The following is a 13,019-nucleotide window of genomic DNA, read 5'->3' on the forward strand; positions in this document are numbered from 1 at the left end:
GCAACCAACTAGCATCTACTTGGCAACTGCATAGCAACAGCCTGGCAACCACTGCGTAAACAATAGCAATCACCTAGCACCCACTTACCAACCACTGTGTGGTCCATAGCAACCACTACGTACACCATAGCACCCACTTACCAACCGCCTAGAAACCACTTGGCAACCACTGTGTAAACAATAGCAATCGCTAGCAACCACTTAGCAACCACTGTGTAGACCATAGCAACCGCCTAGCAACCACTTGGCAAGCACTATGTTCACCATAATAACCGCCTAGCAACAGCCTGGCAACCACTATGTTCATCATAGCAACCGCCTAGCAACCACTGTGTACCCCATTGCAATCGCCTAGCAACTGCTTGTCAACCACTGTGTACACCATAGCAACCGCCTAGCAACCGCTAAGTATTAGCTAGTTTTATGGATAATAGCAGGTGATGATTCAGGCAGTTTGCACAAGGCTAAATGACTGAGTTTGAGCTTCCACCCCTGGTTAGCTACATTAGCCTCGTAGCACCAGCTCAAAACTACAGTAATAAACTTCAGACACGTCTCGGCCGGCTGACTGCGTTTTGCGCTGAAGGGGAAGCTGTAAATTTAGATGTGTCTGAAGATCATTTTGATTTTGCTCATATTCAATAAACAGGCCTTGATCTTTCAGACGGGATCAGGACAGGCCTGGTTAGTGACCACGTGACCATGTGACTCACCGTGGGCCTCTTCCACGTCACGCCACGGGTTTTGGAGGAGTGAGGGGCGAGCTCTTTGAAGCCCAGTGACGGCGGCTGGGCGGGGAAGCAGGGGTCCTCAAACAGCTGTCCGCTCTCCAGGCTCTCCTGCTTCAAAGCCTCGTAATCCTGGTTGAGGAAACGCAGTGCTCGCTCGTTAGAGCCCACGCCCTCCGCATGCAGCCGCTCACGGTGAATCCTCGCCGACATCCCACCAAAGATTTCCATACTGCAACAACACAGGCACAGTGAATACAGTGAGAGAGGGAGGGAGAGAGAGAGAGAGAATCACAGAGAGAAAGACAGAATGGGAGTGAGACTAAGGCCCAATCCCATTTCTTATTTCTGCCCCTACCCCTTGTTATCGAGGGTCTCCTTGCCCCCTGGAACTGAGTTACAGGGGTAGTGGTTGAAATCTTCCTCTCTGAAATGGGACCCTCAAATAAAAAGAGCATCACTTCATTAACAGCTACCAGCGCTGCTCTGTAGGCGACCCTGCCAGTCTGCAGTGCCAGCAGAGGAGGGTAAAGTTCAGCTCCTCACTGCTGGGCTTTAGTTACATTTAGGGCATCATATGATCTTCAAAGAGGGGGGCAATTATTTATTATCACCCACCCCTAATTCTTCAGTGATATGAAGCTGAAGTCAGATATTCACCAGCTTCTTGTTTGAATTTTCCTGTTCCACCTTAAATGGAGCACTAATTGTGACGCCTGAGGTGCCAGAATGTAACTGCTGCACTATTTAAGGTGGAACGGGGAATTTAGCTAGCTATCATCAGCAAACTACTAGCAATATTTTATGTTTGTTATGAAGAAAAGGACCATAATACAGAAGTATTATGTTAGTGTTAAAGATAACATAGTGGTTATTGTCATTTTTAACAGAGTAAATTCTCACATTTGTGGGTTTCTTTGGTCTCTTGTTCAGCCGTCTTGCCAGTTTTTCTGTTTTTCTTCATAACACTCTGTTTGGAGTCTCTGAAAAACCTCTGTTTGGAGGGCCATGTAGCCCCAACACTTCACCCTACCCCTCTATCTCAACAAGAATCTGGACACCCTACTCCTAGACATGAACGCGCAAAATGGAGTGATAAGGGCTAAATGGTTGGGTGAAATGGGATTGGGCCAAAGAGAAGAGTGAGAGAGAGTTAGAAAGAGGTAGAGAGAGACAGAATGAGAGGGAGAGAGAGAGAGAGAGAGAGTGTGTTGTACACAGTACAGTACAGGAAAGCTGACACAGACAAAGTATGATGGAGTGTGTGTGTGTGTGTAGACTGGCATTACCGGAGCTGAGCACATAAACATTCAGCAGCACAGCTTAAATGAAACATATCCCTTCACATTCAGAGAGAGAGAGAGAGAGAGAGAGAGAGAGAGAGAGAGAGAGAGAGAGAGAGAGAGAGACACTTTGGCTAATGATAAGAGGAAGCTTTTACAGCCTCGGACACACAGCAGAGCGGTCAGTCATTAGAGACACAGCAGCACTCAGACCAGAGAGAGCTGTCAGTGGGGCATGCAGAGATAAAACCACTGCAGTCCAGAGCCAGGAGGAAGAAGACTGAGCATCAACAGAGACGTCACAGCGCCATATGAAATGCATGAGATGTTAAATGAGAAAAGCTGCAGAGTTTTAATAAAAGCTAACAGCGTCTTTGGGGAATATGACGTTATACTATGCACAATCAGGGCTGAGTATAGATACTGAGTATCAAAAAACTCTGATACGATACCAATTCCGATACCTTGATTTCAGTACCCATTTCTGAACCCTACTTTTTCCAAAACCATACTTAAACTACACAGTGGGTGCGGCTTAAAACAGAAATGAGTGGATGTGGGTGTCGTTACTGACTGATCAAGAAGGGCTCACGCTAATAAGATGTTTACAGATTGTAACTTAGCCAATCAGCAGCCTCGATTTTGGAACAAGCTTGCTTACTGGCCAAGATAGAGTACTTGGGTATTGAAATCTAGTATCAAATGACAGAATTTTTCTGTATTTTGTAGTAGAAATGCACCAACAGCTCTTTCTCCCTTCCGATACAATACCTGATCCTTCAGTATCGGCCAATAACAAATATCGACACTACCAATACTAATTTTATCCATCCCTACTAGCTTAAAAGTCCTGATATTTATAACTATTCTACTTTTTAAATGTTTTATTTTGGTAAAAGCTGTGCTCCGTGGCACAAAATAAACATACCAATCCTGAATGAAAGGCATTTACTTGTTTACCTGGTTTTATAAATTTATATAAAAAACTTTTATAAATTATAGTTTTAAATTTTAGATATTTAACGTTTAAGATACACACATCAACTACTCTGTCTCTGAAAAATTGGTGCCGAGTGTTGTTTCTTGTCCAAATTTCTTGAGTTATATCAAAACCGATACCTGCTCAAGTATCGGCCGATACCAAGTACCAATACTAACGCTCTCTAACTTATCTAGCCTATAAGTCCTGATATTTATACAATTCCATTTTATAACTTTCTTATTTTTGGCAAACGTTGTGTTCTGTGTCACTAATAAAACATACCAAGCTTGAAAGAATGGCATTCACTCACTGGATTAATAAATCAGTAATAGGAACTACATTTTACAACAAACGCAAAATGTTTTTATTGTGTAAAATCATTAAAAACACAACTAAACAATCGTATGTCCTGTACTTAGATCTCTGAGCGCCAGGCTCTGCTGAAGTTCAGTAAATATCACAGTCATTCCGCTAACAGTAGTGGCGGTTGAGCTGAGGATTTCTTGGCTTAGTTGAAGTAAAAGGCTGCAGTACCGCGCCACTGTGTGATACAACTGACCGACGCAAGTGCATCACGAGCAGGCCGAGGGGACACACAGGCCCAGCTAGCGGGCTGCTATTCTAAAGGCTAAACGAAGGCTAAAGGATATCATCACCCCAAAAGATTGGCTCCTCTTTCCATATATCTCTTTAATGTTCACTAACAACCTGGACTAACATTAACCTCTTAAGCTCGTGGGTATATTTCGGTTTTTCCATCTGAATTTTCATGCCCAAATCGTAAGGCCAATTATTCAGTAACTGCATGAAAAAAATGTACATTTTTAGTTTTTGTTTTGTAGAAGTTCCCCTCAAATTAACTGAAAATGTGTTTTATGATCATACATGTATTGCTATATGCTTACAATTTACTGCTAGAAGCCAAAAATCTTAGATGCTTTGTATTTTTTTTATTAAAATATTTTTTTTACAGAGCAGATCACTGAAGAGACGCCATCTGAGATCCAGTTTGTAGCTCAGATTTGTGGATAAAGCTGTCATCTTTCAGTAGGAAAAAAGTTCAGCTTCTTTTATTATAAAGTTTTAAAATTACATCACCCATCTATCTGACTGGGAAGATGAGAGTTACAGCTCTCATATGACGCCCACCATTTGAATGAAGCTTATAAAATATGAAAGTTATGAAGTAAAGAATATGACGAAGTGCATTTTGGAACCACCAGTGATTACAAGGAGTTAAAAAGGTTTAACTCACACTGCAACTGACCACACAGCAGTAGATGAGGAATTTCTGAAAGAAGTGCTGTTAAGTTCCATGCACAGGTCACTTAGTAGCGCGCATGCATATCAGAAATACCCTATTTGTTAGCACTGAAGTAACTCAGTCAGTACCATAATGGTATCAACACCCAACCCTACGCACCACGCAGTCATTTTAAAAATCAAACTGTTTTTAAGCTAATTTAATCTTAAAATACACTGTTTGCCAGCCCTGGAAGGATCCATCCTCCAAAGCATCTTTTCAAACTGCCACTAATACAATGTCATCAGACAGCTCAACACGCTTGGAGGAGAACCCTAACTGCCAATTCCGTTACGCTAGCCAGCAGACATTCACATTGGCTAGCACTGTGCTGACTGACGGGGGCGAGGGAGTACCACCCTATCCACCTAGAGAGAGTGAGGATAATTGTACTTTCTTGGTCTTTCGGTCACAGATGGTTGTAGCATGGTTTGAGCTGGGGATGAAACTCCCTATCTTCTGACTAGAGGGCCAATACTTCAATAATTTAGGCAGATATTAGGGTACCAAATGACAGTTTGCTAAATTCGGACAAGTCCATCAAAATTTTAGCACAGGCTACCTGGTCGCATCCTTGGCACTCGTGCTAACTGATTAAAAAGTTTTGGAACAAGGAAAATTTGGAAGCCTATATAATTTTAACAATCAAAAATAAACTGGGTACAAATTGGCAAAATTTTCAGTGCAGAAAAATGTGCTTGAAAACTGACAAAATACGAACGTAGGCTGATTAACAGCAAAACAGGGATTCGGAAACCTTGATTACATTAATCAAACCAGGAAATCTTTTAGCAACTGGACGTTAAAGTGCTCCGTTTTCATGTCTAAAAAGGAGATCTGAATTACATTCCTCAGTATCACCTTTCCATCATTTCTCAGTCTAATAATCTGGACTAATTTGCTGCCACTGCCGTTCTCACTGCAGGTTTCTTCTCCTGAGGAGTTCAGCTGGAATTTTTCCTTCGCTTGTCAGAGGAAGTGCTTGGAGACGACTGTGATTGAAAGGCGAGTCAATCAGTATTTCGTAAATGGTTATTCCACTGTCATATCAAAAAAGGGTAGCATCTCTAGCATGATTTACCATTTTTTTAAACCTAGACTAGCTTTTTAAACGGAAAGCTTTGATTCGTTTCAGGGTTAATTTGCGCCTGGAAAAGCGGCCTGTTTACCAGTTCCTGTTATTTCAACTCTGCAGAGCAGATAATGAGAGTCAGTGAGATCATACAGGCCAGCCAGCCTCACTGATGTTAAAAGGAAGCTCCAAACCACAGGCTAAGAACAGCTTTGCGTGTGTGTGTGTGTGTGTGTGAATATACCTGCAGTTCCTCGTCACAGCCGCAGGCTTGAAGAGACAGAGAGTTCAGTTCAGCACAGAGTGGAACACCATCAGATCAGAAATAAACAAAATCAGACATAAAAAATGAAATGAAATCATAAGCTATCAGCTCACTGCATCATTTCTATACTTGGCTTGGCTGGATGTTCATTTGCGTGGCTGGTGACTTCAGCTGTGTTTGTGTTGACACATGGCATTCCCACATGGCATTCCCACATGGAAACCAGAGCTCCAAATCAGAAGTAGACATCACCATGGCAACGTTTATGCAGTCAGATACTGCTGCTGCTGTTTAATGTTAAAAACGTAACGGTTTTCCTTCCATACACTGTAGAAGGTATTAGTCTCTGAATTACATGTTTCAGAGTGAAGCAGCATGAATTAGAGTGTCTTCAACTGGTGATAGGTGGGAGTGGTGGGAAGGTGATATTTAAGGAATAGAACACAGAGGGAGTGTGTTATCGCAAAATAACATCATGGCTGTGATTTGGTCGCCGTAGATCATCACAGCCGTGATGTTATACGCATTAACACACTCCCTCGAGTGTTCTATTGCTTTTATACTACAGTTAAATAAATAAAGTAATAAATTAATAAACTGGGTCGTGAACGCGGCGTTTAATATGTTTTAATGTTCGCAGTTCCTTCACCAAATTATAGTTCCTTAACAAGCAGCTTGTTGCTGCGTCAGAGTAACGAGCTCCGCCCACTCGCTGCACAGCCGGCAGTTCGTTCTCCAGCTCCTTACACTAAATTCCCAAACTGTCATCACCACTGAGCAGCTTTTCAGTCGGCAGCTGTGACAGAAGAACAGCTAAACAACCTGGAATCAGCCAGAAATGAACCAAACACCATTCGCCAAACATGTAGTCTGATCTTCAGAGTCTGATGAAATCAGACTGAGCCACAAAACTGCCGCAATATCAAGTTCAGCTCAGTTTTGTCAGTTTTTGCCAGATCAGTATTAATGTTGTTTTGTTCCAGCCAGTCTGTAAAGCATCTTACATCCCGTTTAGTTTGGCGAATGGTATTGGGTTCATTTCTGGCTGATTCCAGGTTGTTTAGCTGTTCTTCTGTCACAGCTGCCGACTGAAAAGCTGCTCAGTGGTGATGACAGTTTGGGAATTTAGTGTCGTCTCATCTTCAGAGTCTGACCAAATCGGCTGTCGGTCAAATATGATCTTAAAAGTGTCCATTTTCTGTTTGTGGCAAAGTAAGAAGTAAAAACGTTCAAATGGCTTGAGCGTCTCCTACAGCTGTCAAAGTCGTTGCTTAGCACTCAGCAGAGTGATACAGTGATACAGTGTTTATGAAAAAAATGTTATGGTGAAATAACAGCACAGTTAGAACGCTTCTCAACCAATCAGCTTGTGCAGCCGGAACTAACTGTTGTATAATACACAATATCATTGGTTAAAATTATACTTTCCCACCCGGTGGAGGCAAAAAGGCACCACACAAATAAAAAAAAAGTCTTAAATAATAAATCATGAATAAATAAACGAATGAATAAATGAATAAATGACCAGGGACATGAACCAACAAGGAGAACAATTTTGTCAATTTTGATTTAAGGTTGACAGTTTAATGCTAATTCTGCAATGAAGCATGACTGTGGGAACTTAGCTGAGCTATGCTTTTAGGCTACTACTTACCAGGCCAGTAAGTGCAGGAGCTGACCAAACTGAGAGTTACATCAATCAACACTTAGGCCCAGTTCCATTTCTTTTTATCCCTACCCCTTGTTTTTGAGTGTCACCTTAACCCCTTGGAACTGAGTTATAAGGGGTAGTGGTTGAAATCTTGCCCTACGAAATGGGACCCTCAAATAAAAAAAAATAAAAAAACATGACTTCATTAACAGCTACCAGCGCTGCTCTGTAGGCGACCCTGCCAGTCTGCAGTGACAGCAGAGGAGGGTAAAGTTCAGCTCCTCACTGCTGGGCTTTAGTTACATTTAGGAAATCTTATGCCTTCAAAGAGGGGGGCAATTATTTATTATCACCCACCCCTAATTCTTCAGTGATATGAAGCTGAAGTCAGATATTCACGACGAATTTTCTCGTTCCACCTTAAATGGAGCAGCAGTTACATTCTGGCACTTCAGGCGTCAGAACGGCTGGACTATTTAAGGTGGGACGGGAAAGTTAGCTAGCTAGCTACCAAGACATTGGCATGCTACTAGCGATTTTTATGCTTGTTATGAACAAAAAAGGACCAAAATACACTGAAACTACAGTAAACTAAGATAATACAGTGGTTATTGTAATTTTTTAATGGAGAAAATTCTCACATTTGTGGGTTTCTTTGGTCTCTGGTTCAGCCATCTTGCTGGTTTTTCTTCTTTTCTCATAACTCTCTGTTTGGAGCCACTGAAACACGTCCGTTTGGTGGGTCATGTAGCCCTAACGCTTTGCCCTACCAACAAAAACTGGGATACCCTAACCCTAGACGTGAACGCAAAAAACAGAGGGCTAAGGGCTAAGTGGTAGGGGCGAGGGGTGAAATGGGATTGGGCCTTACTACTAAAAAGAAAAGCCTTCAAGTATTTGTGATAGACACCAGTGACGAGCGCTGTAAAAGGCAGGCCTGTGCTTAATTAGCCAGTACCTTGTGAGGTAAACTCTCTGTTGTTACAGTAGCACGGCTTGTGCTTTTCAATAGGTTCTACTACACAGATAAGGCAAATCAGTTCCAACGGTCAAATTTCACATCAGCTGCAAACACGGGTCAGCAAAATGACAACACGCAATTGTCATGGTGGGCACAAGACGACTTTTTGAGCATATGGCCAGCTGAATGTTTCATCAAAAACACATAATAGAGAGTCTGTACAAACTGTTCATCTATTAAAGGGCAATTTTTTTTATATATACAGTATATGGAGAAAAGTATTGGGACACCTACACATTACACCTACAGAAGCTTTTATATCCCTTTCTAAACCCATAGACATTAATATGGAGTTGGCCCCCCCTTTGCAGCTACAACAGCTTCCACTCTTCTGGGAAGCTTTCTACAAGATTTTGGAGAGTGTTTGTGGGAATTCTTGCCCACTCATCCAGAAGAGCATTTGTGAGGTCAGAGACTGATGTTGGATGAGAGGGTCTGGAGCACTATCTCTGTTCTAGTTCATCCCAAAGGTGTGTGATGGGGTTGAGGTCAGGGCTCTTAGAGGGCCAGTCAAGTTCTTCCACACCAAACTCACCCAGCCATGACTTTATGGACTGTGCTTTGTGCACTGAGCCATGATGGAACAGAAAAGGTTCTTCCCCAAACTGTTCACACAAAGTTGGAAGCATATAAATGTCCAGAATGTCTTGGCGCTGAAGCATTAAGATTCCCTTCGCTGGAACTAAGGGTTCTAGACCAACCCCTGAAAAACAACCCCATATCATCATCCCTCCTCCACCAAACTTTACAGCTGGCACAGTGCAGTCAGGCAGGTAACGTTCTCTTGGCATTCACCAAACCCAGACTCGTCCATGAGACTGACAGATAGAGAAGTGCGATTCATCACTCCACAGAATATGTTTTCATAATGCTCCAGAGTCCCACTGCAAGGCTATGTGCTTAATTTTATCCACCTGTTAGTAATGGGCGTGTCTGAAACATCTGAACTCAATAAATAGAAGGGGTGTCCCAATAGTTTAGTGTATTTAGCGCATGTACATACATTTTATATAAATGTATGTAAGCACAAAAAACAGTGTTTTCAAAATGGCCTGTTTTTCCACTTATTTTCCATGTATGGAAGTAAACGGTACATTTTACATGTTTATGTATTAATTTGTTTTTATACTACAGCAAATTATTTAAAAATAAAATGAGGAAAGTGTGGTTTTCCATCATACAAGATTTCTAAATAATTCAACTGCTGTAAGTTAAACATAAAGTCTTTCAGAGTAGATTGGTGTGAAATCATTGTATAAAAAAATGACTCACTCTAAATTCCTTTACAGTGGTGGTGATAGGAACCAGGAGTCAAAACGACCACACAAATACAGCCATTTCATTTACTATCTAAAAACAACAAGTGAACCTTCATATCTTCTGAGTTTTTTAATGTTGACGATAGCAGAATAGTGCATAATATGAATTAATCGGTTTTCTTTTGGGACTATTTTGCAGTACAATGCCATTCACACACCTCTCATTTTAAAAATACATTTTAGACCAAAACCTTGAGTCATAAAACAACGTGACCTCAAATCAAACCATTCTGAATGACTTTAATTATATAGACGTTTTGAAAAATAGGTGGAATATCCCTTTAAAAAACTCTCGAGAGTATTATAATATTATATTTTTGCCATGTTGACCACCTCTGGTTGCAGTTTACAGTTGTGGATGCCCCTGGCTGATGACGAAGATCAGCCTCTATGACGAAGATGGGAGCTCCTTGACTCTGACTTGATGTGATAAGGGGGTGGTCACAGATAGGGCTGTCTCTTGCTGACCAGTGATTTGGGGAAATCAATGCAGAATGATGTGAATCAGCACTTTAGTGCATATTGATGTGAGCGTGAGGCTGTTTTTGGAGACAGAGGCCACGTTGCACAAGAGATCAGATCACACACACACACACACACACACACCAACAAACACAGAGCATAACACACTGACACACTTTCCTAACAGGGGCTAAGCATATCTCTTTAAATACACAGAGGGCAATGATACAGCAGAGCAGAATGAATGGGTTCATTAAGACTCACAGTGGATGTATAGCTAGATGACCAGGTCAGCATCCCAACACTGTTTAGCTCACGTAGATACACCGCTGATAAGCTTACAGTGACACCTTATTTGGCTTCTGACCAATCCTACTTAGCTAGCTAGCTGGCTAATAGATAATGTACGTAGCTCATGAATAATTCATGAGCCTCCTGCAGTAATATGACTAAACTGTGGACAGTTATTGAAGCGAAGGGGTGATATGTTGTCCATTTTACCAGCTGTAAGGTTACACACGATAAAGAACGAACTCGAGAGAACATAAAGGTGACATTTATGAGAAAGTTTCCGTTATATTGTCACATTTATGTGGTGGGGCTGAGTTAGCACGCTTTGCTAACGCTTTAACTTAACGAATCTCCCTTTCGCCGCTCTGTAAAGCTGAGGACTTAAACGTGGACGTGGCGTTTTATATAAAAAAGAATGGAAAACGAGTGGAAATATGCAGACTTACCACTGTTTACTCCTCTGACCAGCTTGCCGGAGGCGAGGCTCTCAGACTTCGGCTGGAGCGAGTGAGTAGGATGGGGATGAAGTCATCAAAACACTGAAATCAGCGGACTGCAGTGGGCTGCCCAGCCCTTGGAGGGCGGGGCTACAGGATGACTGACAGCACGATATACACACGCAGCCCCGGCTAGAGGCGGGGCTAAAAATGACTCACAACACGTTGTACCCACGGAGCCCCCCGCCAGAGGCGGGGCTAAAGAATAACTGCCAACACGTTGTACCCATGCAGCCCTGGCCTGGAGGCGGGGCTAATGAATGATTGACAGCGAGGTGCTTAGGTTGACAGGCCCTTAGAAGCGCAGCTTCATGATCACTGACAATAAGACGTGCGTACGCTGGGGGCGGGGCTAATGAATGATTGACAGCGAGGTGCTTAGGTTGACAAGCCCTCAGAAACGCAGGCTTCATGATCACTGGCAAGAAGACGTGCTTACGCTGGGGGCGGGGCTTTGGAAGGGCTAAATGTAGGTTGTCTATGCGTTTCAGCCCTTAAAGGGGAATTCCACCGTGTTTTAAAAATTTCTGCATAATTCAATCGTTGAGATGTAAATTCAGAGGGGTTTGAAGGGAAATGGTTCACTGTAGAGAAACTTACCAATTTAGGATTTAATTTTCTTTACAGTGGGTTTTTTATGACCTATCCAAACCAACAGTGAGCCTGTTTTTATAATGTTGATGATGGTAAAACAGTAATTTTTTTTGGACTACTTTGCCTTACAACATTGTGCATGTTCACCAACAGACTTACACAGGACAAAACGTATCGGGTCCTGAACATTTTTATTTAACACAGGGGGCGACAGAGGCGATTTTTCGTAAACCCTATTTATAGACCACTGTAGTCCTGTCGTCATTCTGTAGTTGGCGCCATGTTCTTATGCCCATATTAGGAACTCCGGGTCTGAGCTCCATTTCTCTTTGGCCAGAATGTATAGGGTTTTCTAAAAGTCGCCTCTATCGCCCCCTGTGTTAAATAAAAATGTCCAGAACCCGATACGTTCTGTCCTGTAAACGTTCTCCTCTCGAATACCACTGGATCCTCTGAATTACGAGCTCGTTAAAGAGTTGAAATATGAATATTGCTACAGGTGAGCTAAAGCTACTGCGCACTGAATTCACCTCATTAGACTGGCAGCCTTCTTAATCAGGTTATCACCCCCTAAAAACTGATTTCGGCTCTCAGAATATCCTCATTATTATTTTAATGCTGGTAACAGTTTTCTGAGGACACTTTCTCAGGACATACGTCAGCTTTGTGTACAGAATATCATTTTTCATCACTTTGTGCGACTTTTCCATTCCACCTTGAGTGGTGCAGCAGTCATGTTCTGAACTGCTGCGCCATTTAAGGTGGAACGGGTAAATTCGAAAAAGCAGCCGGTGAAAAAGCAGCTGACTTCAGCTTCATGGAGGGTTGAAAGGCCTGATATGAGGAGGTTTCTCTACTTCTGCTTAACAGAGTAACATTAACTTATTTCTGCTGTTTCACAGAACCGACAGGTCAGTGTTTTGTCTCGTTTGCTAATGTTTGTGAAGGCTAGTCACAGATGCTGCACCATTTAAGGTGGAACGGGAACATTCAAACAAAAAGCTGCGACAAAAGCAGCTAAATTCAGTCTCGTAGTTTTAACACGGGTAATATTTTTGATAAATAGTTTTAGTCTATCAGAATATCCCACCTAGAGGTTTTATTTACGGGTATACCTGTAAATAGGAGCTACGGTAGAACATTTCGTTAAGGTAGCACAGCTCGTCAGAGCAGCGCCACAGCCCGCCTTATCTTAGTGACATCAAATTGATGCGCGTAGCTTTAGCTCGCATGTAGCTATAATAGTATTATAGCTCTTTAATGACCTCGTAATTCAGAGGATCCAGTGATATTGAGAAAAATGTTCACAGGACAAAAACGTGTCGGGTTCTGGACATTTTTATTTAACTCAGGGGGCGACAGAGGAGATTTTTCCAAAACCCTATTCATTCTGCCCATAGAGAAATGGAGCTGAAGACCCGGATTTCCTAATATGGGCATAACGAGGACCACAGAATGATGCACGACTACAGTAGACTATACAGTTTCTCAAGAGACTTAAGGTGGAACGGGAAAATTCGCACAAGAAGCCTGTGAATAAGAAGCTAACTT

The 13,019-nt window shown here is 42.2% G+C and overlaps 1 protein-coding gene across 2 annotated transcripts in view; it reads right to left on the reverse strand.

Annotated features, from left to right (window-relative positions):
* LOC118804658 (calpain-1 catalytic subunit-like) overlaps positions 1–10,933 on the reverse strand; it is a 41,031-nt gene extending 30,098 nt beyond the window's left edge. Inside the window, exons 1-3 of one of the 2 annotated variants that reach the window (XM_036565228.1) lie at positions 10,824–10,933; positions 5,613–5,638; positions 714–960 (exon numbers count right to left, since the gene is read on the reverse strand). In XM_036565228.1, coding sequence (XP_036421121.1) covers positions 714–959 — 246 coding nt within the window. In that variant the 5' untranslated portion in view covers position 960; positions 5,613–5,638; positions 10,824–10,933. The remainder of the gene's footprint in view (positions 1–713; positions 961–5,612; positions 5,639–10,823) is intronic. The other variant, XM_036565229.1, reaches the window with a different exon arrangement.
* Between the last annotated feature and the right edge of the window lie 2,086 nt (positions 10,934–13,019).

This window comes from Colossoma macropomum, unplaced genomic scaffold, assembly GCF_904425465.1.
Source record: "Colossoma macropomum unplaced genomic scaffold, Colossoma_macropomum, whole genome shotgun sequence".
Taxonomy (NCBI): domain Eukaryota; kingdom Metazoa; phylum Chordata; class Actinopteri; order Characiformes; family Serrasalmidae; genus Colossoma; species Colossoma macropomum.